Raw genomic sequence first — 27816 nt, 5'->3', positions numbered from 1 at the left:
TGCTTCTATTACAGAAGCACTGATGTTCTAGCCACTACCTCAGAGCAGCGTGCCTCCTCAGGCGGAAATAACCCCTTTAATTACCTCCCACGGGCAATCACGCTCATTCAGGTGCTTAGCGATATTTTTCAACATAGCTAACGATTCTTGAACTATTTTTCTGCCATCCAGCGGACTGGGACACTTGGCGCGAATCCGCAATGCTCACCAAATGTCATGTACTTGCTGAGTCAAATATGGGGTGGATGAGCATTTAGAGAAACACTTCATCAATGTCACTGCCAATGAGAATAAGAATCATCGTGGCATGGTTTCTATGTTATTATTTGTTTTTCAAAGGCACTAGTACTTTCCGGTCTTCATGCAATCAATATTGATGATTGCGCATACGTAGATAAGCAGTAGATGTGTCGAACGATATTCGAAGAAACTGTCATCCATCTTCAATAATTGCACGTTACCGCAGCCGTGAGCCTGAGTCGTAGGAAGTATATAAGGAGGTTCAACCAGCTGCTCTGTCACGTAACATTACCCGATTCTTAAGGCCTCTTCACCACTGAAGACTTCGACTAAAATGAGAGGCTTGCTGTTGTTGGCTCATGTTGTCCTTATAGTCATACTGTGAGTATGCTTAACTATTCATAATGAAGTTTTCTACGACGTCTCGCATGTAAAAGAACAAATGAAAAATTCTGGTTCCCTGTAAGTAGTTCATCGTGCGCTTACCGCTTCCTAAACTGGTCGCGAACAGCGAGCAAACCAGACATATGTTGTTGCATACGGTTCCGAAGCCTCAAATAGCACATAATATTTACAGTCACAGCATCCGGAGTTTGCAATAACCCAGGAAGGTTGACATTCTTGAACGTGTAGCGAATAAGCCATTTCGGATCGCGAAATTACGAGCAGTGCTTTACTGTAGTAATTGCCGCATGTCTATCATTCGTACCATTTTTTTATCATCTGTTCTTCTTGTTTTACAACTGTTTGTGTTAGCCCTTTCCGCACATTTTCTTTTCCGTACATTTTCGCAGTATATTTTCACCGCTAGCTGTTACTGTTTCTTTTGTTAAACTACCATAAAATCCCGAGCAAGCGGCCCTGCCCGAGCAAGCGCCCCCATCCCTTTTCGTGAGATATGAAATATTCGCCAATGACATAGCAAGCGCCCCCCTCCCCCCCCTGTCATTTTTTTCCTACCTACTCTCAGCTACAGAGTCCTGCAGCAGCGGTTCCTGGGAACCCAAGTTTTGAGAGTCTTTAGAGATGTGCACAATTTCTAAGTGTTCTTACACTCTGGTGCCTCGTGGTCCCATTCTGAGTTGTCACAATTTGTCGGTGCACTTGAGGAACGCCTTCACGCCTTGTTATAACACATGAAATTTCACACGGTTCAGTAAAAACACTAAATACATGCGCATTCCATAAAGCATTTGATTTGAAGCTCAGGTGTGCATTCTTCTTAGAGGCTATTCCGCCGTCACTTTGAATTTTGGCCCGCGACCAAGCAAGGGCCCCCCGCTCCAAATCTTGTCCAATTATCTTTCATCGCAGGGGGAGGAAGGCGCTTGTTCTGGATTTTAGGGTATATTATATTATGCTCGTATTACTCGATTCGCGTGTATACTTGAGGAACTTCATCCAGTTTATTCATATACTGGGCCTTTTACTAGAAAAATAGATCTAGTAGAGCCACAGCAGCACGAATTCCACAGGTTTAACAAGTAATTATTTTTACTTCTTGGTTAAATTGAGAACACATGGACTCACAGAGTCATGAGTGACTGATCCCTTAATGTAACCGCACAGAAGGATGAAGACTACTTATCGTAATTAGTAGAACCCTTAAGAGACAAAACGTTACTTTTAACAGCGAACCTGCTACGAAAGGTATTTACTAAAACCACAGGATCAGGGACGTTACAGGAAAGCTAGATTGCTATTCTATACAGCATGATTCCATCAAAGGGACTGTCTACCACTCAGAAAAGTTTTTCTGATTGTGGTGCAAATGAGAAAGTCATTCGTCACTTGGGCGGCAAAAAAGGAATTATATTTTTAATTTGATGTTGAAAATCGTGAAAGGATGACCGCTAGCGTCACCCAACAGCGATGTGGTCAATATACTGGTAGGACAAGAAATCCTCGCAGGTAGAGTCATTTTGCTGAAAAACAAACATGTATAACTGGAAATTGCATTTTACGCACTTGGGTTAGCTATTGGTTGCGTCAGAGAGTAATTTTCTGCTTTTTTTTTTCTCACGCACCTAAAAAGGCGCCCGGTGGCGCTGCTTTCGCCGCCGTCTTTGACTTCGTCTGCTTCAACTCATGCGCTATGTCATGCCGCTCTGTGCGCTGGTCGTACCGTGCCGCTGTATTGTTGTTAGGATGTCTCACAGGCGCTGCGCTGCGAAGGCGTGCATTTATCGTCTCTTTTTGAACAATGAACTTGGCTTGGATTGCGGCAGCAGTGCTAAAATAAACGTATAGACTGCGATTACAGCAAAACAAGTGTTCTGTAATTGTATAATAAGGCTTCTTTTAACCGCTAGCTTGCTGAAAACGACCGTTACATTCATTGCATTAGTGTTCAGCGAAAATGAAGTAATCTTAAAGAAATCACTTGTGCTTTCGGTTTTAATTTTTACCGGCACTACAGTCGTCGTCGCGTCCACCAACCGGTGTTGTGGGCATGCTTCACACCAATGGAAGAAAACCCCACGCAGATCGAAAAATTCTGTTTTAAAATTTTCTGCTCACTTTCCAGAGAAACCCTTGCAAGGTTGGACACTTCAGACAGTACGCTTTTTATTGCGGTACAAAAGAGAAAAGCGGTGAAGGACGGTAGACAGTCCCTTTGAAGGGACACTCGTTCCTAAAAAGCAATATATTCTTCCAATAAACGACAGGTGCGCCGTCTTCACTAGAACAGTGAAGAATTATTCATGAAGCTCGATCATGTTAATGCTGAAAAGGTGAAAGTCGACTCGGATAAGGATTCCCCATTGATTCAAACCACACCTGGTGTGAGAATTTATCAATACGATGTAAAGGGTCTGGTGGAAAAAACGTGAGCGTTCTGCTGGCAGTGCACAAATGCCGAATGATGCCACCTTTTCAATATGGGTCACATGGTTAACGACTTTAAGTATAACATCGTGGTGAATGCCAAGCAATGATATCCTGTCTCTGCCCCGAATGAAATGCGAGTCATATATGATGCTTAGTAGTGAGGGTAACTTATGTTGAGCTGATTTAGAAACCTAAAATTTCTTACCATCACATAGAAACCCAGGAACAGAATTTTTTTTCTATGACATGGCGTTAACACACCACAACGACCCAGTAAAGCATATGCTAACATAAACAGCTAGATTAAATGCAGACAGTGTACAATAGCCAGAATGAAAATCGACAACAAACAATTCAACCTCCGAGTAAGAATGTTAGCTCTGAGAGCTTGGCGCCTTCAGGTAGCGCACGGGGCATCATTTATCGGTTTCCTTCGCCCAAAGCGTGTGTCTGCTCATCGACCCATACGGCTGGCAGGCAGTACAGCATCGACCACCATGACTGCGACTTTTCTTAGACGCCGAAGCTGTTTGGTACAGAGCTGCTTGGTGCATGGCTGGAAACTTACATGCGATAAATTACGCACGGGCTACGCATAAAACGGGCAAGCGCACTTGTTCACTTATCAATGTCCTCTCAAGACCGTGCGTTTGCGCCGATAGATGTACAGGGTGCACTGCAGGCCGTGAGTATATAGTTTAATCTGTAAACCTTGAATTGCTAACACAGTCACTTTCATTCATACGTCCTATTCCTCGTGGTGGCTCCAAATTTAGTTTCTCTGTAAAAGTATACCGAAAGGCAACTGCGAAGACAAAAAAAAAAACACGAAACGACTTTTTTGTATATTATTCATTATCCACTGTCAACGATTAATCTAGAGCTAAACAACGAAGTGAGGCAGAGCATTAGGGTCATTTTTTTGTAATAAATTAAGTGTGCTCGCTGTGTTGCGTGCGCATTTTACAGAGAAAAATATAACTCCACACCACGTGCATCACTTAGCGGAAATATTGCAATAAAAAGCAATATATTCATTCTAGATGGAACTGCTGCGAAGGCAGATTCGAAGGATTGTTTGGAAACTACACGTATTGCACCAAGGGCTACCGCAACGGTGAACGAAAAAAGTCGGTGAGTGCTCACCAAAATAAATTTTGACAAATTTCTCTTGTCAACACGTCAACAAATATATAGTCCTAAATTCAACACGAAAACAAACATATAGACCTAAATTTACTAACGCTTGTAACTATAGCAGTGACGTTTAAGCTTGTTGGCGTAATAGTTACACCGTCAATTGTTACGCCGTCGCTTTCTCCACACGTGCGTGCACGGGTGGAGAGGGCATTTTCTTGGACGTATTAAAAAGCTCCTGTTGCTAGTGGTCCGACAGCATTGCGACAACCGACCAGAAATTAATTCTCACTCACCACAAAGTTCGAGCTAGTTAGCGGCACCACTTCAGCTTCAGTGGCACTCGCGACGTTAAAGAAAGTAGACGGACAAGGATGTTCGATGAAAGAGGCCGCAGAAGTTCCACTAAGTACGCAATAATTTATCAAGAAAAGCAATACAAAGTGGAGAGACAGTTTATGCACGTCCCCGCAACTAGATCAACAACAGCTTACCTTCCTCAACTTTTAAGCCACTTTTACTGAAAACAGAACTTTTTTGGCGGAAACGACCAGCAACCGCAATCCTGGACGATTCTCACCTATTTTCTTATTTTCTACGCAACACTATATCTAAGCCGTGTGCATTCTCGCCCGAACCTGTATCCGAACCCACTAGGCTGTGGGTTTGGATTCCACCGACGAAAATGGCGCTTGTCCGTTCACTTCAGTTCCTTTCAGTTGAGCTCAAATGTTTTTCGGTGGGGGGGGGGGGGGCTGCACCTCCTTGATCCGGCATTGGGTCTATGCAGATAAGTGGGGTCGAGTGTCATTTTGGGCTCTGTATCCCATGGGAAAAAAAATTTGGGGGGTAGGGAGCACGGCCCAGTGTGCCCCCCCCCCCTGGCTACGCCACTGACTACAAGTGCTAATTTGCCACTACGTCTTCCTTCACTTTGTTGTTCTGTTGGTTTCATTGGTTGCGTCTCTTAAAACGCGTTACATGGGGGGGGGGGGTGCGTACCGCAAGTGGACCACGATATTTTTCGTCACCAGGAACGTACGTCGCGCGAATGTAGTGTGGAATATAGGTAGTATGACCGTCCCTCAAAGGACTAGTTAGGCCTGTGGGTTAGATGGGTTATCACTCCGGATCTTGGCTGTTGTGGTCCGTATACGCCGCTACTAATTGGGACAGGCCTTAATCCTCTAATGGGCATGAACATACGGCTGACCATATTGCAGCGCATTCGTGGTAAAGCGTTACTATGTAATTCGTACCTGTAAAGAGCGAACATGAGTCAATTTCTAAAACGCTACCACGTAACATATTCCTACTAGCGCTCGAAACGCTAAGCAAGAAGAGCATATTTTGGGCGTCTTCCTGCAACAACACAGTAAAGGTCATTTTGCATCCTTGCGTCTTTTTTCTAAATCTGGTCGCTCGCTACACCCCTATGTCAGGTTGACAGCGCGCACGCACAAAATACTGTGCATGTGGCGATGACGTAGAAGAAAAAGGGCACGATATATGTGGCTTTTATGGTTGTCTGACGGAAAGACGCTTTCCATAGGTCACTTCTGCAGTATGCAACTCACTGTTATGGAAGCGTATTACGTCCAGTATCTTCGACAATGGGATACGAGCGTCCCATAATACACACCTGATGAACTATTGCGCAACGGTATTGATAAATTGCGCTATGGAGCACGTCATGCGTATCATGTCACACAAGGTTTTACAAAGTTACGCGTTCATGATGAAGGGGTACTAAGTAAGGTGCAGCTTATAAAGAACTGTACTGCAGAACATTCAAATTGGGGCTTCTATTTAACAATGTGGTCATAAAGCGCTAGTCTTTGGCGTAATATGGTGCATTACCACGGTCGTATTTGCATCTTTCTATGCTGTTCATTTTCAATTCGCACTGTCGACACTTATACTCAAATATTCGAACACATCTGGTCATTCTGAAAATGTATTGACATTAGAGGAAACTCAAAATGTCAGGACTGATGTTATCAGTGCATACGATAACAAGGAAGCAGACGTAAGCTTACTCACTGTACATGGCGACAGTGCGCCAAGTGCTGTGCGATGCTACCTGCTGATGTCACGCAGTGGACACATCTAGTCGTTGAAAAAATTTATTTCTATTACAGGAAACTGAAAAACCTCAGCCGTCCGCTGATGGTATCAGTCCTGATGATGACTTAGTGACGTTACATGGAGAAAATGCGCCAAGTGATGTGCATTCCTGCTTGCTGAGGTCACACAGTGACCATCACCCTCAGGTGGCGAGCAAGAGATCTGGAAATACTAACGCCACTGGAACGGGCAAAGTACCGCGTACGTTTTCTGTTCACCGCCGCGCGCTCCCCGCTCCATCCTCCTCGCGAGCGCGCGATTTGTTTTTTTTCTGCCACGCGGTCATTTTGCGCCATGAATGGTTCCGCTCATTCGCCTCGATCGTTTGTCGCGGCCGCCCAAGCACGGTGTTTTAGAGGGCGATTGTTTTTATTGCTTGAGAAGGGCGTACACTAAATTTACTGTATCACCGTGACAGCGGAAGTTTGACGCTTGGTCATCAATAAGCAAACAGTTCCTGCTTGACTCCTCGCATTAGGAAGCGGATCATTTGGTCATCGGACATAGCGGGGTCAGCATGACGAAAAAGGTGGACTATTTCTTCGGTGTACATGACGATGTTCTCGTTCGGCAGCTGTACAAGAGTCTGTAGCAGAATTTCGGCTCTTTCCTTCCGGACGACGCTCGGGAAAGTGTTCAGGAAAGCGGCGAAAAAAGGTCCCAGGTTGTGAGCGTGGCCTCTCGGCTCTCGAGCCATGTTCGAGCGGCGTCTTCCAAGGAGAAGTGCACGTGCCGTAGCTTCTCGGGATCAGTCCAGTTATTGAAAAGAGCGACGCGGTCGTACCTTTCAAGCCAACTTTCCGGGTCTTCGAGTGGTGACCCGTGGAAGGTGGCTCCCTTGGTTGATGTAGCAGCACAGGTGCAGGCGCCATGGGTCCTCTCGCCGTCGCTGATGTGGTGGTCATGGTCGGGGTCTTCCTGGTCTTGTCGGGTAGAGGCCCGTACTCCGGTGGTAGACTTTGTTGCCTACGGCTAGCTCGCTAGTCGTAGTTGGCTTCGATGTCTTCTCAGCGGTGTGAGCTGGGTTCACGTCCTGACAGGGGCGTCCGGAACATGGATAAACAGCACCTCCACCAGCTGTCACGTGGTCGTGACGTCGATGAAGACAGCAGTCGACGTGTCCAAGATGAAACTATTTATTTGGCCGAACTTGTCGCCGGGAAATGAAAACTCAAACTACACCAATACACACTGTACACTGATAGTTGCGAACAAGGCGTCGGTCTCCGATAAAACTGACAAGCGGTGAAGCCTGTCGGCATTTATACATGTGCCGTCGAATATTCCAGCCTTATCGCTGGCTGTCGCGCACGCTCTAGAATAAGCTCGAGTGTTCGCGTCTTGCGCGCAATCTTAACAAAACGATCTACAATAATCGCGAAGCTTCTCGAACAATGAGGCGCGCTTTGCGCTGAGCGTTGCTGACAGTCTTTATTGGCGAAAACCGAATGCAGCAAAAGTGATGATAAACGCACGTGGCAATATATATATATATATATATATATATATATATATATATATATATATATATATATATATATATATATATATATATATATATATATATATTTATATGGAGAAAGCGGGCCAGCCTTTATATATCTCCTGCTCGACGTGGGGGGCGCAGTGGACAATGTCTTCTATTGCTTAGAAAAAGTGCTCTCTTATAAGTGGCGCGCCAGCATTTCGATTCCGTAAAAATTACAGCCATATTGTACTGAGGGAGGCCATGTGGGAAAAAATCATCCACCTCCTTTTACAGCGCTGTCACTCCCTCTAAAAATATCCTTGATAAATGCCTATAACCTTCGCAATTCCGACTGTGATTTTCAATTTCCGATTCATACTCTGCATACGTACTTACGCAGACTCAGCTGGTACCAATATAAGTGTTTTTATATTACAGAAAGATAGCGGTGCATCCTCTGGGATTGTTAACGTCATGCCTCGTGTTTTTTGGACCAAGGATGTAAGTATACTTTATATATATATATATATATATATATATATATATATGGGGTTGCTTAAATATATATATATATATATATATATATTGTAGAGAAGCCTTGGGACATGGTAATGGGTTACCCTCTCCAGCGCCTTCTAGTGGGTCATCCTCTTTGGTTGCTTGAAGAAAGAACGCCGCTCGCGCAGGGAGTTCGTGCCTTGCCGTGACTGTCGCCATTACTCATTGTCGTTGAGTGCTGTCTATTAAACACCTTAACAATTTGGTGGAGAGTGCTCTGCTCCCATTCAATGCCCCTGGAGCTCCGATCCCGTACCTTGCCATCTACCATGCCTCAAGACGCCGCCCAGCAAACGCCTCCTCTCGCAACGAGCACATGTCCCGGTGTCCCCCGTATACGAGACCCACCTATCTTCACTGGCGCCGATAGCACCGACGTGGAGGACTGGCTCGCAATTTACGAGCGCGTCAGCATCCCCAACAAATGGGACGAAGAAGGCAAGTTAAGCAACTTGGTGTTCTACCTCGCGGGCGTAGCAAGCTTGTGGTACAACAACCACGCGTCCGATTTTGCGACTTGGGCCGATTTCAAGACCGCCGTCATCAGCGTTTTTGGCCGCCCAGCAGTTCGTAAGCTGCAAGCCGAACAGCGCTTACGTGAGCGATCTCAGCAGGCCGGTGAATCGTTCACAAGTTATATCGAAGACGTCCTCGACTTGTGTAAGAAGGCCAACGGAACCATGTCTGAGTCTGACAAGATCCGGAACGTAATGAAAGGCATTGACGACGATGCCTTCACCATGCTGCTCGCCAAAAACCCTGGCACAGTGGCCGAGGTCATAACGCTGTGCCAGAGCTACGAGGAGCTCCGCCGGCAGCGTTCGATGACCCGTCGCTCCCCATCACGCGACGCAGAGCTTGCTGGCTTGGCGGCAATATCTGACCAGGCCGCGTTGCTGGCAGAAGTCAAGTCATTCGTGCGCGAGGAAATTGCACGCCAGATCTCCCTCCTCGCCTTTGCCCACCCGCCGCACGTTCAACAGTCGTCGACCACCCTTCTTCCTCCTCTCCGCCGAGCGATTGAGCAGGAAATTGCGGAGGTCATGCCTGAGTACCACCCGCAACCTCCGGCTCCTGCGCCTCAGAGTTACGCTCAAGTTGTCGCCAGGACGCCCCAAGTAATTCCTGCGGCTGCCCCAATGAGTTACGCCGAAGCCGCCGCTAGACCTCCGTTCTTTGAGGCGGGTGTGCCGGCTACATATGCTGACGCTATCCCTCGGCCCCGACTGCTGCCCACTATGCAGTCATTTCAGCAGCCGACTCGTCAATCACGTACTGCGACATGGGCGGGACCTACCCCGGCGAACCGATGGCGCACCCCCGACAACCGGCCCATCTGCTTTGCTTGCGGTTACGCCGGTCACGTGGCACGTTATTGTCAACGCGTGCAGCCGCCTCGAGTCGCGTCACCTGTCACCAGCCAGTCAAGCCGTACATTCTACGACCCACCTCCACCTATGTCGCCGACGTCACGCCCACCTCCAGCTACTCGCCGCTCTCCGTCTCCCCGACGTCGGTCACTGTCACCCATGCGGCCTCGTTCGGTCGCACGAGAGCAGGAAAACTAGTCGTCGCAGTCCAGGAGGCAAGGGCTGCGACGCTATCGAACTGTGAAAGCCCTCAGCGAAGTCCATCGAATGTAATCGACGTGCTTGTGGACGGTGTTCGCGCATCGGCCCTTATCGATACTGGAGCCGCTGTATCTGTTATGGACGCAAAACTTTGCCGCTTACTTCGAAAAGTGATGACGCCACTTTCTGGGATGTCCCTTCGTACCGCGAGCTCCCAGAGTATTCATCCCACAGCAGTATGCACTGCTCGCGTCGTCATTCAGGACGTTCTGTACGACGTCGAGTTCATCATAATTGCGGCATGCTCTCACGACGTCATCTTGGGATGGGATTTCCTCTCCCGCCACGACGCCGTAATTCGTTGCGCACCAGCCGAAATCGAACTCTCACCGTTCTCACATTTGACGCCGACAAACAGTCCATCGGCAATGAGCAAGATCCTCGTCCAGGACGATACGAAAGTGCCTCCAAACTCGTCAACGGCTGTGTCGGTCTACTGCGCCGGTCTCTCCGACACCACTGCACTCCTTTCGCCATCTGCCCGCGTCTGCACTAGGAAAGGGTTGCTGGTACCTTTTGCGACCGTGCGAGTCACTCAGGGCAGCACCACTATTTTTGTTACCAACCCATCCCCGTGCATTGTTACGTTGGTTCGAGGGGAATGTCTCGGCAAAGTGGAACCCGTTGAAGACGCACAAGTTCTGGACGCACCCGATGACTCGCACTGTACCAGTTCCCGCACCATCAGTGCTGTTTCCACGTCTGATTCGTCACCTACTGATGTATTTGGTCCCTCCATTGCTGACAACCTTACGTCGGTCCAGCGTTCGCAGCTTCTGTGCTTGTTGGATGAATTTCGTCATTCTTTCGATGTCGGGCAAACTTCCCTCGGCCGCACGTCCGCTGTTACGCATCGCATCGACACTGGCGCCCAACCACCACTGCGGCAACGTCCATATCGCGTGTCTCCCACAGAACGCCGGGTAATTAACGAGCAAGTGGACGATATGCTTCGACGCGATGTAATTCGGCCCTCCGACAGCCCATGGGCGTCTCCTGTTGTTCTCGTTACGAAGAATGACGGTTCTGTGCGGTTCTGTGTGGACTACCGACGGCTCAACAAGGTCACCCGCAAGGATGTTTATCCACTGCCGCGAATCGACGACGCGATTGACAGCCTCCAAGGAGCAGAATTCTTTTCATCTCTCGATTTGCGCTCGGGGTACTGGCAAGTACCCATGGCTGATGACGCTCGACCAAAGACAGCCTTTGTCACGCCCGACGGCTTGTACGAGTTCAACGTCATGCCGTTCGGTCTGTGTAATGCGCCCGCGACCTTCGAGCGCATGATGGACACCGTTCTGCGTAACTTGAAATGGCACACGTGCCTGTGTTACCTGGACGACGTTGTCGTCTTCGCTCCGGACTTCTCCACGCATCTCCAACGTCTGCGGCATGTTTTGACACGTTTGAGCAACGCCGGCCTCCAACTGAATCTGAAGAAGTGCCGATTTGCGGCACGGCAGCTGACAATCCTCGGCTACGTCGTGTCCAAAGACGGAATCCTTCCCGATCCGGCCAAGCTTCGGGCCGTGGCCGAATTTCCCAAACCTACGTCCGTCAAAGAACTGCGCAGTTTCGTCGGACTGTGTTCATACTTTCGACGCTTCATACGAAACTTTGCCGCCATCATATCGCCGCTGACGAAGCTCCTTGGAAGTAACGGACCCCTAAATTCGTGGTCATCCCAGTGTGACGACGCGTTCGCAAAGCTCCGTCGTTTGTTGACGTCTCCTCCCATACTACGCCACTACGACCCTACGGCCCCAACGGAGGTACACACGGATGCCAGCGGTGTAGGCCTCGGCGCTGTCCTTGCGCAACGCAAACCAGGGTTCCCCGAATATGTCGTGGCATACGCAAGCCGTACGCTTACCAGAGCCGAGACCAATTACTCAGTCACGGAAAAAGAGTGCCTGGCGATCATATGGGCCCTTACAAAGTTTCGACCTTATTTGTATGGTCGCCCATTTGATGTCGTCACCGACCATCATGCACTATGCTGGCTGTCGTCATTGAAGGATCCCTCAGGCCGTCTCGCCCGCTGGGCACTTCGCCTGCAGGACTACGACATCCGCGTGCTGTACCGCAACGGACGCCAGCATGCTGACGCCGACGCTCTCTCGCGCTCTCCCTTGCCTGACGACAATGCCCCCTGCTCAGTATCTCACATAGCTGTTGCTTCGATCAGCGTTCACACCATCGCTACCGAACAGCGCAAGGATAAATGGATCACCTCGCTGATCGCCTTGCTCACTGATCCGACGGCAACACCATCCACTCGCGCGTTGCGTCGTCAAGCCCACCATTTCGCCGTTCGTGACGACCTCCTGCACCGACGCAATTACAACGCCGACGGCCGCCAGTGGCTACTAGTGATACCCCGCAGTCTGCGTTCTGATATATGCGAGGCCTTCCACTCCGACCCGCAATGCGCGCACTCTGGGGTTTCCAAAACTTACCACCGCATTCGACAACGATACTTCTGGCGTGGGATGTACCGCTACGTGCAGAAGTTCGTTCGCTCCTGCCTCGATTGCCAAAGCCGAAAACCTGCAACGCACGTGTCGCCAGCAGGTCTACAACCATTACCTTGCCCTAACCGTCCGTTTGGGCGCGTGGGCATCGATTTGTATGGACCACTTCCTCTGAGTTCGGCTGGTAACCGCTGGGCCATCGTCGCTGTTGACCATCTAACGCGATACGCCGAAACCGCCGCCCTCCCAGCGGCTACAGCGCGCGATGTTGCCTCCTTCCTACTACACCGATTCATACTGCGTCACGGTCCACCCCAAGAGCTTCTCAGCGACCGAGGCCGTGTCTTCTTATCGGAAGTCGTGGAAGCCATTCTGAAAGAGTGCCATGCTGTTCACCGCAAAACTACTGCTTACCACCCGCAGACGAATGGCCTAACCGAACGCTTTAACCGCACGCTCGGCGACATGCTGTCAATGTACGTCGCCGCCGATCACACCAATTGGGATGCCATTCGGCCCTTCGTCACCTACGCCTATAACACCGCCCCTCAGAGCACTACTGGTTTTTCACCGTTCTTCTTACTGTACGGAAGGCACCCGTCGCACACCATCGACACGATACTTCCATACAAGCCGGATTCATCTGAGTGTGCGCCTATTTCTGACACAGCCAGGCTCGCTGAAGAGTGTCGCGAGCTTGCCAAGACATTTACGACGCAGGAACAAGAGCTGCAGAAGAGCATTCGCGATGGCACCACCACTTCTGAACCCACGTTCCTTCCTGGAGCGCTCGTATGGCTCTCGGTCCCTACCACTGCAAGTGGCCTTTCTTCAAAACTGCTGCCGAAATACGAAGGCCCATACCGGGTCGTCGAGCGCACATCCCCGGTCAACTACTTGATCGAACCCATCGAACCAGCTTCGGACATGCGCCGTCGAGGGCGCGACATTGTCAACGTGGAGCGCCTCAAGGCCTACTATGACCCACTCATCGTGACGAGCTGTTAGGTCGCCGGACGGCTCCCTTTTCGTACCCGGGGTAATTGTAGAGAAGCCTTGGGACATGGTAATGGGTTACCCTCTCCAGCGCCTTCTAGTGGGTCATCCTCTTTGGTTGCTTGAAGAAAGAACGCCGCTCGCGCAGGGAGTTCGTGCCTTGCCGTGACTGTCGCCATTACTCATTGTCGTTGAGTGCTGTCTATTAAACACCTTAACAATATATATATAGATATATAAGCAACCCATTTCCTTTTGCATTACTTTATAGACAGCACCATGTTTGACGTCTGCATCCCAGGTCAGTGGGCATGGGCTGAAGATTGCCTTTGCGAGCGCTTCATGCCGCTTGAGTTACGTCGGCGAAAAGCTGGTGGAGATACAAAATTTCAAAAAATTATTTCTCAAGTTAAAAAAATAATACCCTTTTGTAACTTTGTCTACGTTCAGCTACTACAATGAGCTTTCAAATGAAGTATCGTGCATATTTTTAGTCCGACCACCAAGGCAAGTTTTTTGATGATGAATACAGAGCTTTTCTCAAAAAAGTGAAATTCGCAATTTTTTTTCAGACGATTTGCTACACCTTCAGCGACTAAATTATTTTTCTTTTGTAGTATGTCGAACAGGCTTCCAGTATATAATTAATTCCTACCCTTTGAGTTTGCCTTGTTCCTGAAAAAAAATATCAAACTTTGCAACTTTATTCAATTTTGCTCGTGCGAAAAGCCCTCGAAGAATCGATATACATAAATAAGTCATTATTTTTACAGTTACATCACTTCATTAGCTTGCCGGAAATACCATTTTATCGAGTGCATTCCATAAACGTCCTTTCAAAAAAAAATGTTGTTTGATGCCCTTTAGCTCAGTCGGCGCAAAACTACACTCTCTCACAAATAGGCGGGAAAATTTTTGGCAAGAGAAATAAACGAGCAGAACGAGTTTTGAACTTCAAGAAAAGCCTGGCAATTTTTTCAGCCATACTTAAAGGAGTCCTGACACAAAAATTTTCGCCCCGCGTTTTTTTGCTGCAATGTGTTGCTGGGGGCCTGTTAGTCATAACACGGCACATCGTTTGCTGCAGCGCGCGACAGATAATTAATTACAAGCTCCTCATTACCGACACAGCCTCAGTTTCGGTTTGACAGAGCTCCAAAAACGGCAAGCCGCCGGGTGCAACTATCACCACCTAGCGAATGAAACGCTCGGTCACGTGAGCACACAGAACAGTGACGCATTTCCGCGCGGTCTGTCGTCGTCGGGCTCATCGTCGTCTGATGGCGACGATTTTCTTGCGGCGGGGATCGAAGGAATTTTCGACGTGGCGAATCACTTCATGTTTGACCCGCTGGCGAGGAGCGATTCGTCGGGAAGCGCGTCAAAACAGAAATGGCGGCTACGACGTCATCGTAACTTGTACCGGCTGCAACGGTTACGTAGGGGAAGTAGGGGGGTCACCTCGGGTCACCTCCGAGGGTGTCAATGCACTAGGTGCGGCCTATAATGCTGGATCGCACTCGCGAACTTCAAAATTCATATAAAATACCTTCCAAGCTTTATTCGCTGCCGATATTTTGCAGATGGTACACGCACGTACACGGGAATCGATCCAGCAGGCGATCTCGGCCGCGAAATTTTGTGTCAGTACCCCTTTAACGCTGGGTGATTTGGCATGGAATGACCCATATATATATATATATATATATATATATATATATATATATATATATATATATATATATATATATATATATATATATATATATTAATGAGAACTAACAGACAATGATGCCAAGGAAAGTATAGCAGATGTTATGTGTAATAATTGGCATATTAATGTGAAGAAAGTGAAGTGGACGAAAAGATAACTTGCCGCCGGCAAGGACCGAACCTGCGACCTTCGAATAACGCGTCCGATGCTCTGCCACTGAGCTACGGCGGCGGTCATCCCCCCGTCCACTTTATAGGGTATATATGTACATTTAAAACTAGGAGTGTTAGTCAGCGCCGATCGCAGCCATGGCGGCGAGTGTGGAACACTCTTTTTCTGCCTTTTTGGCGTCACGTAGCACGTGATCTTTTGACGAGCTGGCAGCTGACCAATAATCCCACGCATACTACCTGAAGGCATCATGTCTGCCAGAACGAGACCCTTGCTATGAATGAAGGAAAGAAGATGGCTTTTAAGGGCTCGTTTTTCTTTGTTAGACACAATATTAATGAGAACTAACAGACTATAATGCCAAGGAAAGTATAGGAGATGTTATGTGTAATAATCTTCATAACATCTCATTAATATTGTGTCTAACAAAGAGAAAACGAGCCCTTAAAACCAATCTTCCTTCCTTCATATATATATATATATAGTATATATATATATATATATATATATATATATATATATATATTATATATATTAGCCTACACATACTGAAAGAAGTAACGCACATTGTATACACTTGTTTCTCTGGGTATACGTGTTGTGCAGACGGCCCTCTAGCACATTGTGCCAACGACGCCATAGGCTGCTCTCGGGCGTCCATACTTCCCATTGGGCCCGCCAAGCAAGCTCACATTGTAACTCGAATTCATTACTCGTCGCGCTGACATCAACGCGACAAGACTTTCGACCACTCACAACCCACTGACATACATCTCGCATCTGGCCGCTGCCTGTGACGAGTGTGAGCTGCGAAGTGGCAACAAAATGAAACGCAGGGCGCGATCGGAGGGCCAAATTGAAAAATTATATTCTTCCTTAAAACGAAAAACGGTTTCGTTAGACTTTGCTTATTACTTAACGATGAAGTCTTCTATCAAACGCCGCATGACGAGCATTTTTACTTAGACCGCATCAGTATGAAAAATACGGTCAACCATGCGAGAAATCGCATATTTTCTATAACGTCACAATTTTTTTCAGGCAGATTTGAAGTCTATTTTACCCCTAAACATTTTTGTACTAAAATACACTTTCCTGAGAATCATACTATTATTAAGATTGCTTAGGAAGAGTTCCATATAGCTCAAGAAAAATGAAGAACTTTGTAAATTTTTGTAGGTTTTGAAGGTACGTAGCTGGTTCTGAAACACATAAATTTCGGAATTAATGAATAGGACAACTAAAAAGAACCTCTGCCGTAGCACAAGCGTGGTTTCGAAGCTCAACACACAAAAATAGATTTTATACACATTTTTCCATTAGGCACAGTTGAACAAATACAAGTGAACTTTCAGGGGGCTCCATGATCGTAAAAATTTTTTTCGAGGCAAAATGTTTTGCCACTATACTCTATGTGGCACAGGAAAAAGGCACAAATTTTATCAGCAAAGTCTGCGATGTGAGAACGCCACGCCTGGGACACTTGGCATGGAATTACCGATATATACATATATATATATATATATATATATATATATATATATATATATATATATATATACATGTATATATATACAAGGTGCTTCAGCTAAAAAGCACCAAGTATTAAAAAATTAAGCATAGGCGCTACGCGTCTGCAACTAGCGCAGTATTGTTCTGAGCCATATAGAGCACGTCAGAATATTTTTTTCCAATCCGCCAAGCTCAGTAATTAACAAAAATTGCTTAATGAACTTTTTAAATAGTAACTCTACAGAAAGGTTTTCACTACAAAAGTTGTAGCGCTTGTTCAGAAACATCGAATTTTTAATCTATGTTAAGATAATTCCCCTGCTTAATATTTTTCCGGCCTTTCTTTAGAGCGCGCGAATTATAAAAAATAGCACGTGACTGCTGCCTAACGCGCGGCGCTTTTAGTGCCCTCAAATGTAAGCTGAACGAATTATCAAAAGCTGCTCCGCGCGAGAAGGTCGATTGAGCAGGCTGCCGGTGACTGCGATGGACGCTAAATGATGATAGAGGCGTACCATTAAAAAAAAAAGATCTACGAAAGAGCGGCCGTCACGTGTGAGTGCATCTTTTATCTCGGTCCTGCACCATGCTGTCACCCTCGCCCCTTCCAATGTGTTTCTTCATTGGTGCGAAAAAAAAATGCCTACCCTACATCAAATGCTACGTACGGTCTCTGTAGCATTTGCTCCGTGGCTGCTGCTTTTTTGTTGAAAAATGCTTATTTGTTGTTGTTGAAACGATATGCTCATTTTTGTCGCTTAACGTCCACCGCAGTCACCGATAACCTGTTACACCGATCTTCGTGCACGAAGCAGCCTTTGATAATTCGTTCAACTTACATTTGAGGGCACTGAAAGCGCCGCGCGTTTGGCGGCAGTCATGTGGTATTTTTTTTAAATTCGCACACTTTAAAGAAAGGCCGGAAAAAAATGAAGCAGGGGAATTATCTTAGCGTAGATTAAAAAATTCGATGTTTCTGAACAAGCGCTACAACTTTTGTATTGAAAATTGTTCTCTAGAGTTATTATTTAAAAAGTTCATTAAGCAATCTTTGTTAATTACTGAGCTTGGCGGATTGAAAAAAAGAGAGAGAGAGAGAAATAGATGAAAAGGAAGAGGCAGGGAGGTTAACCTGGTGCGAGCGACCGGTTTGCTACCCTGCACAGGGGTGGGGATACAGGAGTCGGATAGAGGACAGAGAGAGAGGGAGCTAATTTCAGGGGCGTAGCGCCTATGCTTAATTTTTTTATCACTTGGTGCTTTTTAGCTGAAACACCCTGTATATTAATAAACCTGTTAAAACATCGGATAATGCCAGGCTGCTGCGCTTTTGAATGCAGCAACCGACAAGAATCGGGCAAAATACCCCGTCTTATTGCGAGGGGGAATAAATACGCCAAGCGACGGGCTGTCTGGCCGCACAGAATACGGAGTGAGAACACTTTATTTTTTCGCACGAATGATACCCGCCTTTGTCACGCAACGGTTTTGTTGAGTATTCGTAAATGTTCTTTCGGAGAACGTTTGCGTCGCCCCTTCACTAGTGCAGCGTGTTTCTCATGGTAGCCGGAGAAGGTTCATGCACAGTGACATTGACGGGCAGCTCTTATTGTGTTTCCGCTAAAATTGACGCCTTTGGGATCGCGGATAGAAATCAGTGCGCAGTGGAAACTTACTGCCGCAACATTTCCACTGCAATCACTTTCCATTGGGGTCATTTTGATCGTTGTTTTTTTTTTACGTGCATGCTATTGTAGCTCGTATTCATATTTCTGCAACACAGCATATACCGAGCTGCGAATTCTTTGCGCACACTCAAGTCTATGTTGTGTTCTATATAAGTAGACGTGTGTCGCATACCTCTTCTCAAAGCTCCTGAAAGCGAATTTCGACCTCGTTTCTTGAATGTCAAGCGGTGTGTATGTTGTTTTGGGTGCCGGCTTCAGTAATGTTTTATTAGCTTCACCAAAAAGCTGTCCCGATGTAGTATGTGTCCCTAAAGGTTTGCCTTAAAAGAAAACAGTGAGGGGCTGCTAAAGAAAATCTATATACGGAAGAAACCGAAATTCGGCTCTAAAAGCATCGGTATGTGCGTAACTTTTGGGTGAATTGGCGTAAGATAAATCTCAGATGGTTCACTGTGCGTTCGCTGTATGGATGCATGTAGTTCTATACCTTTCCGTACGCTTGCACGTCTCGCATTCTAGCATGCACCGAACCAGTCGAAAGAAATAAAACAGCGCGGCGCCTGCGCGCTCCGTTGCTCGGATTTGTTTTCATCGCGCTCGCACCTGCGTTAGAATGATCCTTGACTCTATCATGCTCGTCTCTATTGCGTGTTTATTAACACGTATGTTACAAGCGCTAAAAAATAAATGCTGAAAGAGACACGTGTAAATGCCGCGCCGATCGCATTCTTTTCATCGCGTTAGTACGCTTGCGTGCATGCGTAGGCATGTGAAAACGGCAGCTTTTTGTTGCCTAATGAGTTAAAGAACAAAGATATGCTTCGTTCAGTGTTGCAAAAGCACATGCCATTCGCAAAACATGGGTTATTGCACGTATAATCAACACCACGCCGCCGCAGTTTTAGCCTTACTGGACCAACTATGGCGGCGGCTATCACTTCGTGGTACTTTTCCCGTTCCAGTGACTTTAGAGACTACGTGATACACTGTGCGCCCTTCATGTCGCAGCGCTGAAAATTGTCGACACAAATCCACCTGCGGTTCTTTGCCTTTTAGAAAACAGTATTCTCTATCTTTGAATATTAGCCAGGAATTTTTTTCAGGGGGAGGGGGCACTTGCTGAAAGCCTTGACTATTTAAGAAAAACGCCTATTTTCATTATTTATTTTCTGTAAAACACCATGTATCATAAATATTGCAAGGGGGGGGGGCTCCCCCCCCCCCCCTGCCTACGGGCCTGCTCCAAAGGCATTTAACAACACTGAGAAAAGGATACTCTAAAAATGTCGACCTCCTGAACGATAGTTCATTCTTTGCTCGAGTGTTACACGTGCACTATCTGTTATATATGGGTTTCTACCTTTTAGTGCTAAGTACCTGTGAAACTGACAACACTGAAGTTTTTTTTTTCTTTTCGATTATTGCCTTTGATTTTGATAAATTGTGCATTTCATCTGTGTAAACAAGTGTAAGGATTGATTTTCATGTATGCATTTATGTTCAAAAATGTCGTCTTTCTGCTGCTGCTGTATGGGTGGTACTGTTTGCCTTTAGTCAGGCAATGTTTGCCTTTAGCCGTGTCCCCTTGGACAATTCAGTGTTGTTCTAAATAAACTAAGAAAGAAAGAAAGATAGCAAATCTACACAGACACTAGATTCGGCGGTTAGGGCCTATACTTCTGTCTCCATTTCCGTCGAAACCTCAAAAGTTTCCGGCAAGAAGACGGGTGAGCGCCGCCGCCTGTGTTCTGGCATCTCGATGTCAACGTTTTTGAAATCACGAGTTCCCCGCACACCATTACTCGGTTTCCGGCACACCTCGATTCTCAACTATAGATTTCCTTGCCAACCTCAATGATACTGCTCCCTGTCGGGCGCGTGCTCTAACCCTCCGCGCCGCGGTGAACGCTGGTCTGCAAGATGGGTACGAAGAATTTAACGACATTTTAGTTTTTTAACTTTTAATGAAGTCGCCAAGCACTATCAAATGGGCAGGCGGGCTTCTCCGCTCCCGCACGGTAAACTCTCCAGTCCTCGGGCATTCACACGCCGAATGCTGCACACTAGGTCATATCCCCGTTCAGCTTTCCTCAGCATTATTAAAGACGATAGTCTTTCTTGGGGAACTTCAGAAATTTTGGTCTGTCTTTCTGTCTTTCTGTTTGTCGGCACGTCACCCGATTCAGCCAACCGGCCAAAGTTGAACCACTTGCTTACCGCCCACCCATCTTGAACTGGTACGGCTGTTCATCCTTGTGAACGTTGTCGGTCAAAAAGTAAATATTACGCATATCTGAGGCGTAACATCATTAGGTAAGTATTAGGTGGTGTGTTCCTTTAATAGATAATACATAGATACGCAATTTTAAAGACCTTGATGGTATGCGTTTAACGTTGAGACAGTAACGCGTTTATTAAAAGATTGCCACAGCTGAAGCGATCAGTGGTCCAAGCCGAGCAAGCGCGAGCGCCAACAACAACCGTCTTCGTCTTCTTCTTTCGCAGGCGTTCTTGTCTGCGCCCTACCATGTTACAAATCACTCCCCCGCGGAAAAGGAGCCATCCTGGCGACCTAAGGAATAGGTACAACTTGTGGGTCATAATGCGGCTTCAGTCGATCGACGTGAACAGTCTCGCGGCCGCGACGACGGCGGTCCGTAGATGATTGAACAGGCTCAATCATATAGTTAACTGGGGATGCTTGCCGTAGGACGCAGTAGGGGCCTTCGTACTTAGGCAGTAGCCTTGTGGAAAGGCCAGGAGCGGAGGAGGGAACGCGAAGCCACACCAACGTTCCAGGCGAATACGACTGAGGAGGCAGGTTTTCGTCGTGACGGTCCTTCTGGCCCTACTCGCCCTACAATGTTACAACCCTAGTTTCTTAAGGTGCGCTGAAAATGTGATTGCGCTGAAACTTGTCTTCCTCCGTGCCCTCTGCACAAGCTCATGTTGTGTTTCGGTTTCGGTTCAGTATTGCATTGTACGAATGACAGGGGGGGCCGCTCTGGCATTCCTGTTTTACCCAGGCGACGTGTAAGTAAGAGAGTTTGTGGAGAGTACTGGTTGAGTGCGGACGTTTCTTCTCCATCGGCGCATCGCGCCAAACAGCGTGGTCGGGCTGGCCGGCGTCCCCACCGGTCGCGTTGGTCACCGCCGGTCTTCGCCTGCCGCTGCGCCGGGACTACCAGCCCGCAACACAGCACTCATGTTTCCCGACGTATTGCCAGATGGCGTCCATATCTCACGCAGCGCCTCTTCTATCGTCTTTAGACGACATTTGCAGCGAAGCACGCAGATACGCGGCCAATTTTTTTCTCCGCACGCGTTCGATACTACCTTCCCGGACTGTTTGTCGGTTAGCAGCTTATAGACCACATGCTATGGCGGTGGCCCTCGCTGCGTGTGACCAGTCAAGTGATCGAGGAGTGGAGCTCTGCCATCAACAGTTCCAAGCGTCTCCCAGATTTCCGGGCCCTCCAGAGAGCCCACGATGCGGCGGTGACGCTTGGCATTGCCTTACCTATACGTGGGAGCGGACCGTGGCGCTTCCCTCTAGGCGGCGCTTCTGAGGACCTCATTCAAGTTCTTTCTCTGTGTGTCTGCCTAGGTATCTTGCCATCTTTCATGTAGGGTTAGACAAGTCCCTTTTCATTTACCTGTTTTTACGTTTGAAGCGCTTCCTCCTTCATTTGACTGTCATTCGTCATTCTCCTTCTTTTCATATTCTTAATTTTAAACCATACAAAGAAGTCAACATCACTCCCTCTACGAGAGGTGCACAAAAGAGCAGCGGACTGGTCATACCGCTACGCATATCTTGAATAATTCTCTTGGTTGGATCTATGATTTTTTTCACAATATGCCAGTTTCAATCTTACGTTTCTCTATAGATACACGCAGTGCTAACCGAGCCGAGTGAAGTGTCCGGCTGGTAAGTCCGAGCACCTGGGTTCGGTTCTCGGCCACGGCGGCCGCATTTCGATTTCGGCGAAATGCGCGAGCTACCGTGCCCTTCGATTTCGGTGGCAGTTCACGAACCATATCTGTCGTAATTAATGCTGATTCCGGCATAACGGCGTGCCTCATAAGCATACGGTAGTTTTCCCACGTCACATATCAGGATAATTCTGAACGGTCGCGCACTGAAGCACACGGACGGTGACAGATCAAGACGGGATCTGTCGCCACACGTGTGCGCCTTTGCGCTATTGTTCAGAATTCTGCACTACCAACTAGCCCATCAGTCAGTCCTTTTGACATATCAGGAGTCAACTCCTTGCAAAAAATATTTTTGATAAATGCTTATAACCTCCGCAATTCCGACTGTGATTTTATATTTCGGATTCATGCTCTGCATACGTACTTGCGCAGACGCAGCTGCAAACAATTTAAGTGTTTTTATATTACAGAAAGGTGCGGGGGTATCCTCTGGGAGTGTTGGCCTGCCTCATGTTCTTTTGAGGAAAGACGTAAGCATACTTAATATATTTATTTATTTATTTATTTATATCGAGAAAGCGGGCCAGCCTTTATATATTTCCTACCCCACGCGGTGGCGCAGTGGACAATGTCTTCTATTGCTTAGAAAAAGTGCTCCGTTATAAGTGGCGCGCCAACATTTCGATTCCATAAAAACTACAGCCATATTGTACTGAGGGAGGCCATGTGGGAAAAAAAATCATCCACCTCCTTTCACGGCGTTGGCACTCCCTCTAAAAAATATCCTTGATAAATGCCTATAACCTTCGCAGTTCCGATTGTGATTTTCCAATTTCGGATTCATACTCTGCATACGTACTTACGCAGACTCAGCTGGTACCAATATAAGTGTTTTTATATTACAGAAAGATAGCGGTGCATCCTCTCGGATTGTTAACGTCATGCCTCTTGTTCCTTGGACCAAGGATGTAAGTATACTTAATACACACACACACACACACATATATATATATATATATATATATATATATATATATATATATATATATTAGCATACACATACTGAAAGAAGTAACGCACATTGTATACACTTGTTTCTCTCGGTATACGTGTTGTACAGACGGCCCTCTAGCACATTGTGCCAACGACGCCATAGGCTGCTCTCGGGCGTCCATACTTCCCACTGGGCCCGCCAAGCAAGCTCACTTTGTAACTCGAATTCATTAATTCTCGTCGCCCTGACATCAACGCGACAAGGCTTTCGACCACTCACATGCCACTGACATACATCTCGCATCTGGCCGCGGCCTGTGACGAGTGTCAGCTGCGAAGTGGCAACAAAATGAAATGCAGGGCGCGATCGCAGGGCCAAATTGAAAACTTATATTCTTCCTTAAAACGAAAAACGGTTTCGTTAGACTTTGTTCATTACTTAACGATGAAGTATTCTATCAAACGCCGCACGACGCGCATTTTTACTTAGACCGCATCAGTATGAAAAATACGGTCAACCATGCGAGAAACCGCATATTTTCTCTAATTTCACAATTTCTTTCAGGGAGATTTGAAGTCTATTTTACCCCTAAACATTTTTGTGCTAAAATACACTTTCCTGAGAATCATACTATTATTAAGATTGCTTAGGGAGAGTTCCATATAGCTCAAGAAAAATGACGAACATTGTAAATTTTTGTACGTTTTGAAGGTACGTAGCTGGTTGTGAAACACATAATTTTCGGAATTAATGAATAGGACAACTAAACAGAACCTCTGGCATAGCGCAAGCGTGGTTTCGAAGCTCAACACACAAAAATAGATTTTACACACATTCTTCCATTAGGCGCAGTTGAACAAATACAAGCGAACTTTCAGGGGGCTCCATGACGGTAAAAATTTTTTTCGAGCAAGAATGTTTTGCCACAATACTCTATGTGGCGCAGGAAAAAGGCACAAATTTTATCATCAAAATCTGCGATGTGCGGGCGCCACGCCTGGGACACTTGGTATCGAATGACCAATATATATATATATATATATATATATATATATATATATATATATATATATATATATATATATATATATATATATATATATATATATATTATATATATATATATATATATATATATATATATATATATATATATATATATATATATATATATATATATATATATATATATATATATATATATATATATATATATATATATATAGCCGGCAAAGCAAAGGCGCTTAGAGAGATCATCTCCAGTTTAAAGCAAGGTGCGCAAATGCCATGCCTATTAGGCTCGCATGCTCCTGGGCACACCACGTCAGAGTCCGCACACAGAGCAAAGCCGGCTGCGTGCGCGCTCTACACAGACGTGGACGCGCCTGTAAACATGTAATACTTTACCGCATTGTTACTAGAGCAGATAGCGAGCATTGTAAGTGCACAGTGCACCGGGAACCCGAGGGCACAAGCAGGTTTGTTGAAGCACAGACACCTGTCATTTATTTCTACGCTGGCTGTCTGTGTCTGAAGAATTTCCTGACTTTTTAGGGGTTGTCACTCACCCTACCTAAGCGGAATAACTCTCAACGTGAAACGCCTGCGGAAGGCACGCGTAGCGCTTTTCGAACCACTCTAGCGTCTGAAGAAGTTTGCAATCAACGCACGAGCAAGACATGTACAATGACGAGTACGAGCGTACATTGGAGGGCATTGTTGGAATTTGTCGGCTGCAGCTGGCAAATAATAGTGACTCATGCCGGTATAGTTTATTCGAACTCTGGTGCCAGGCACGCTGTCATGAATGCATGTCACGTTTACGTCCCGCAACACTGAAAATGGCAATGTACGCTTCATCTACGAGAAGGTTTCACGACACGTTCACGTACAAGTGGTCGGCCATCTTTGATAATCAATTAACAATATTGATTCTAGTAAAAATAACCTTGCTAACGGTACAAACATTAACTCTATAGTTGCCGATAGCGCCGTCATTAAATGGTTTAAGGGAACCAGGGTTCGCTACTACCTTTGCGGACACAGCTCTTTAAAAATGATGGCATTCCGTACACCCTAACGAAGCAGTGCACTGCAGCGTAGGAATTTCCGCGGTCGCTCTTCGATAGCGCTGTTATTCTCGCAGTCATGCCTGCATGTCACTGGCCACTCCATCACTGGAATCATCTTTCAATAACTACAAACGTCAGGCTCAGCGCCCACGACCTAGCGCAGAACGAGCTGCATTGTGTGCCGCACGTGGTGGTCATTGCACAGTAAATCTCCCCAGTGGCCGCTTCTAGTAGCGTGGGCGCGCCGCTCTTTTTCCTTAACTATCTGTCCGTCACTCCACCATTTTTAGCCTCTCCTGGCAAACCATATATTTTGCTTTTTTTTTTTGCCTGATCAAGTATGCGGTGCTCACGTTTGCAGCCACATTTGCGTCCGCCAGAGCAGGTGTTATATCGTGAAGAGCCCTTGAGGAATGCTAGTCGTGGAGCCCCGTCCCCTCTTTCTTTTTTTCGCCCTCATTTAGCAGGTGCATCACTACGCTGTCATTAAACTTGTGAGTAGTGGCGCAAAGTGTAGGTTGAGCCGGTTAACACTGCATTTGCAACACGGACGAGTATGGCATACAGCGTCGTATGGTCGTTGTATTCGTAACGCTAACGAAATAATATGGTGGCGCACGGCTGTGCCTCATGTCGATTGCGGTACGACGGCCATCCAGATCATCCACAGTGAAAGCCGGCCCTGGTCTCCGCATTCATTATTGCTGCACCAGCGATACGTCAGTGTTCTTTATCTCTCACTGCCACTGCTCGCACTTTCTTCAACATCATGCGTGCTAAAAATTATTCTCCTTTCTGAAGTAACATAAACCAACAACGTTTGCTATAGCACAGGTAACGCGTAGAGCAAGTGACAGTTAGCATACGCTAATTGCTCCGCTCGCCCAAACGCTCATGTTAATCAATTATTACTCAGGTACATTTACATCTTCTGCTTTGGCCCTCCTGCTCGGCATCATCTAAGTGAAATATGCAAGTATGTACACACGAAAAAAAAAACGAAATCTGTAATGGCGGAGAAGCAACTGTAGAAAACAGCCAAACGCGTAGGGGCCTGATCACATTAGCTCATTCCTAGGTACAGAATAGTCGGATTAGTTGGTCGACATTTTTAAATGTAGTTAAATGAGGAGTATCTTGGCAACCGGACTCTTTCCCTTGTGACAGAATACTGCAATCTATTCGTCTGATCTCTGCCTTTCAAGAACGTTTGATCCGTCGAGCCGAGATACGTATAAAAATAGCGTTGAACAGAGAAGGTCGCTGGAACCAACGTTCCGACAAGCGGGCATGACTTCGCTCGGGCAGCACCACCTTCTTCACCAACTGCGACCTGATGACAGGTCGCAGGACCCCAGCGAAATCACTGTTCAACGCCATGCCTCCTCCCCACCCCACCCCCCTGCCTTTTTCAAGGTGACTAAACCCGGTACACATACTGGGCAACCCCGCCCACAATATTTGTGCGCTTGTGTGCATTACTCCCTTACAAGTTAGAACAGAACAGCGCCGTCCCCACCCCTTCTTTTCACGCCAACCTCACTATTGAATGAGCTCCTTCTTGCCGTTTGCCTCATATCCGTCGTTTTCGAATTTGCTTTCTCTTCTCCTTCTTCACTCTTGAGGTCGGGGGAGAGTCGACACGCTGCCGAAGAAGGCAGCCGCAGCTGTGACAAAGACAGACACGTCCAGTAGTCGAAACGATGACTACAACGAAGTTTCCGTTTTTTTTTTCATGAACAACATTTATTCAGTACTTGAAGCCTCGATCTTCTCTCTAACTTCAGTCTTGCTTCACCATTCACTATAGTATGCATGTTGTACGATATTACATAGAGAATGTACTATACGTGCGGCTAGATTGTATAAATATTTTACATCTTTTCGTATCTTATTCACGGACACCAGTAGTACAATAAGAAACAACGCTTTTGTCTATTTCTCTCTTTTTTTTGAAAACTTGCGGGTGTTTTCACTCATGTGCATTCTCTCGTTTTGCACTTAGGGCGCTGCTTACGAGGAAAAAGGCGAGAGGAGAGGAAGGAGACGCGGACGCAGTGGTCGTAGGAAGGACTATATTATACCGTGCGATGGAAACGCAGATTGTCCAGAAAATTGCGAATGCCTGGCAATTCAAAGAAACAAGTTCTGCGTAAATGTGTGACACGAGGAGTCTCACTACACATGCTAATCACGATAAGTGAAGCCTAATATTCACCCACAAAAGTAATAAATGTATTTGTTCTTTTGTGTTATAGCA

General features: G+C 46.6%; 1 protein-coding gene across 3 annotated transcripts; it reads left to right on the top strand.

Annotated features, from left to right (window-relative positions):
- Window positions 1–506: 506 nt before the first annotated feature.
- LOC119390779 (uncharacterized) lies at window positions 507–27816 on the top strand. 3 transcript variants are annotated; one of them, XM_037658477.1, is made up of 6 exons: window positions 507–621; window positions 4116–4206; window positions 8243–8305; window positions 22961–23020; window positions 23396–23458; window positions 27562–27816. In XM_037658477.1, exons 1-6 carry the CDS (start codon window positions 575–577, stop codon window positions 27718–27720), a joined length of 483 nt encoding a protein of 160 aa, XP_037514405.1. In that variant the 5' UTR covers window positions 507–574; the 3' UTR covers window positions 27721–27816. The 3 variants fall into 3 exon arrangements, with proteins under 3 accessions (XP_037514405.1, XP_037514407.1, XP_037514406.1); XM_037658479.1 differs by lacking the exon at window positions 8243–8305; XM_037658478.1 differs by lacking the exon at window positions 22961–23020.

The sequence above is a fragment of the Rhipicephalus sanguineus genome, chromosome 4 (genome assembly GCF_013339695.2).
Source record: "Rhipicephalus sanguineus isolate Rsan-2018 chromosome 4, BIME_Rsan_1.4, whole genome shotgun sequence".
NCBI classification, from domain to species: Eukaryota; Metazoa; Arthropoda; class Arachnida; order Ixodida; family Ixodidae; genus Rhipicephalus; species Rhipicephalus sanguineus.
The sequence above is the reverse complement of the archived record's forward strand: the minus strand, read 5'-3'. Positions and strand labels throughout refer to the sequence as shown.